General features: G+C 51.3%; 1 protein-coding gene across 1 annotated transcript in view; it reads left to right on the plus strand.

The window, feature by feature from the left end:
* Window positions 1–267: 267 nt before the first annotated feature.
* jmy (junction mediating and regulatory protein, p53 cofactor) overlaps window positions 268–2309 on the plus strand; it is a 23256-nt gene continuing 21214 nt past the window's right edge. Inside the window, exon 1 of the mRNA XM_084035125.1 lies at window positions 268–1592. Coding sequence (XP_083891251.1) covers window positions 738–1592 — 855 coding nt within the window. The 5' untranslated portion in view covers window positions 268–737. The remainder of the gene's footprint in view (window positions 1593–2309) is intronic.

The following is a 2309-nucleotide window of genomic DNA, read 5'->3' on the forward strand; positions in this document are numbered from 1 at the left end:
TTATTATCAGGATGTTGGGTGCTTGAGATAAGACTAAAAAACATAAATAAGTCTGAAATGTGTGAAAAGGAGGAAAACTAGATCCCCCTGCTCCTCCATTTCTCAACGAACTTCATGTCTCACATTAACTCTTGTATTTCCCATTGTCATCATGGACCATGAACGCAGCATCATGGAGGAGGAGGGGGAGGGTGTGTGTGCACCAGTTAAATCCCTCCCCGGATTTGACAACACGCACGCACCTTGACTTGCTTGTAAACAGAAGCTCACACGTGACACACCGAGAGCCAGAGAGCCAGCTCGCGCGACCGCATTGTCTTGCTCGCGGACAAAGAGCGACAGAGCGCGAGCGCGTTCTCTCTTTTTAGTGAGCGCGAGCCTCGGACGGGCGCAGGTGTCACGATGACAACAAACTGACAATTCCTCCGCCGTGTTTTTTTGTTGTTTTTACCCGGAGTGATTCATGTCAGGATCCCGAATCCGACCGTGTGGAGGGGTCGCGACGTTCGCTGCGTTTTCTCCCGACTCGCACGCAGCTGGCGGCGGGTAAACAAAAGCTTTTGGACCGCCTTTGTTTCACCTCTTCGTCGAGACGTTCCGTTTTACGCAATCTTACTTTCTTTTAAAGCTAACGTTAGCTACGCTAGCATTAGCCGTTAGCCTTCGACGTCAGATTATTGTTTTTTTTTTAAAACGTTAATCGTCTTTTTTTCCCTTCTTCTTACTGGCCGAATGAGATGTCATTCACGATGGAGGAGAACTTGGAGTCCGGGTGGGTGTCCGTCCGACCGCGGGTCTTCGACGACAAAGAACGGCACAAATTCGTCTTCATCGTGGCCTGGAACGTCATCGAGGGAAAGTTCGCCATAACCTGCCACGACAGAACCGTCCAGAGACGGACTACGTTTCACCTGGACCCGCTCATCCTCGACTCCAAGCCCGGCGCCTCCGCGGCAGAAAAACACGCGAAAAGTAGGAAAGATGACGTCTGCCAAGCGTCGGACAAAGTTGGACCGACTTCTCCCACTAAAGGAAAGCCCGCGACGAAGACTGTCGTCGCGGACAAACGCGCGTTAAAACCCGGCGAGTGTGTCGGCCCCGCATCGGGGTCCTGGGATGTTGTGACGCCGAAAGTAACAGACATGGAGATCCTAGACCCCGTGGATGCCCCGCTCTCCCCGGATGACGTGGACCCGGAGGACGGTGACATCGGCGGCCGCGAGGACTTCAGCTGGGCCGGGTTGTTCTCCTTCTCGGACCTGAGGGCAGCGCACCTCCAGCTGTGCGCCGTCAACTCCGACCTGGAGCCGTGTTTGCCCCCCTTCCCCGAGGAGCAGCAGTCCGGCGTGTGGTCGGTGGTCTTCGGCGCCGCGGCGGGGTCGGGGGGGGTCTCGCAGCGGGACTCGGACGCCCTGTGCTACCAGCTGCAGGTGTACCTGGGTCACGCGCTGGACACCTGCGGCTGGAAGATCCTGTCCGAGGTGCTGTTCTCCGGGAGCGAGGACGCGGAGGAGTACTACGAGAGCCTGGGCGAGCTGCGGCAGAAGGGCTACGAGGATGCTCTGGGGAGGGCCAAAGCACGCATGCAAGAGGTGAATACACGCGGTTTAATGTCGTTTTTAAGCTTTGGATGACATGCAGGTGTGACGTGACCTTCAACGTGTCCACATGAAATATAACCATACAGTCCCTTAATTTAAAGAACCCTTTAAATGCCATTTTTTGTGATGATACCACTCATACTCATAAAAAGGCTATGGGCAAAAAAGTTGGATTATCACAGTATGGGATAGATGATTAGCACCAACATTGTTATTGGATTTTTACTTTTTGTTCAATGTCATATTAAGACAAAAGTACACAAAGACCCCTAGTGGACAAAAGTGAAATATTCCCATAAAATCTCTGTATATTGATATTTATTTCCCACTTTTCTTTTGCTAAATCTTTTAACCAATGTAAGTCCTGATTATAACTACCAAATATTCATTAATTTATAGAATGTTAACCCCTTAAAGTCAGCTGTAAATTACACCATTTTTTGCCCGGACAACTTAACATAGTTTTCTGAGCATAATAATGCCTCATGGTCTGCTGACTCTCCTCCTCTTTTCCTTTGTCCTCCCCCCTGTGATCGACCATCTGTTGCAGCATGTTCACAGGCCCTGTAACATGATCTGGCCTGGCCAGACATCACACTCTAGTTGGCTGAACAGGGAGTCTCATCGTGGGGGGGGGGTAGGAGGAGGACAATTAGAGGTGGAGTTACAGAAACGATGTGTCACCACAGCTGGTGAGACGAAGTGTTT

Source organism: Eutrigla gurnardus (genome assembly GCF_963514095.1).
Source record: "Eutrigla gurnardus genome assembly, chromosome: 19".
Lineage (NCBI taxonomy): Eukaryota > Metazoa > Chordata > Actinopteri > Perciformes > Triglidae > Eutrigla > Eutrigla gurnardus.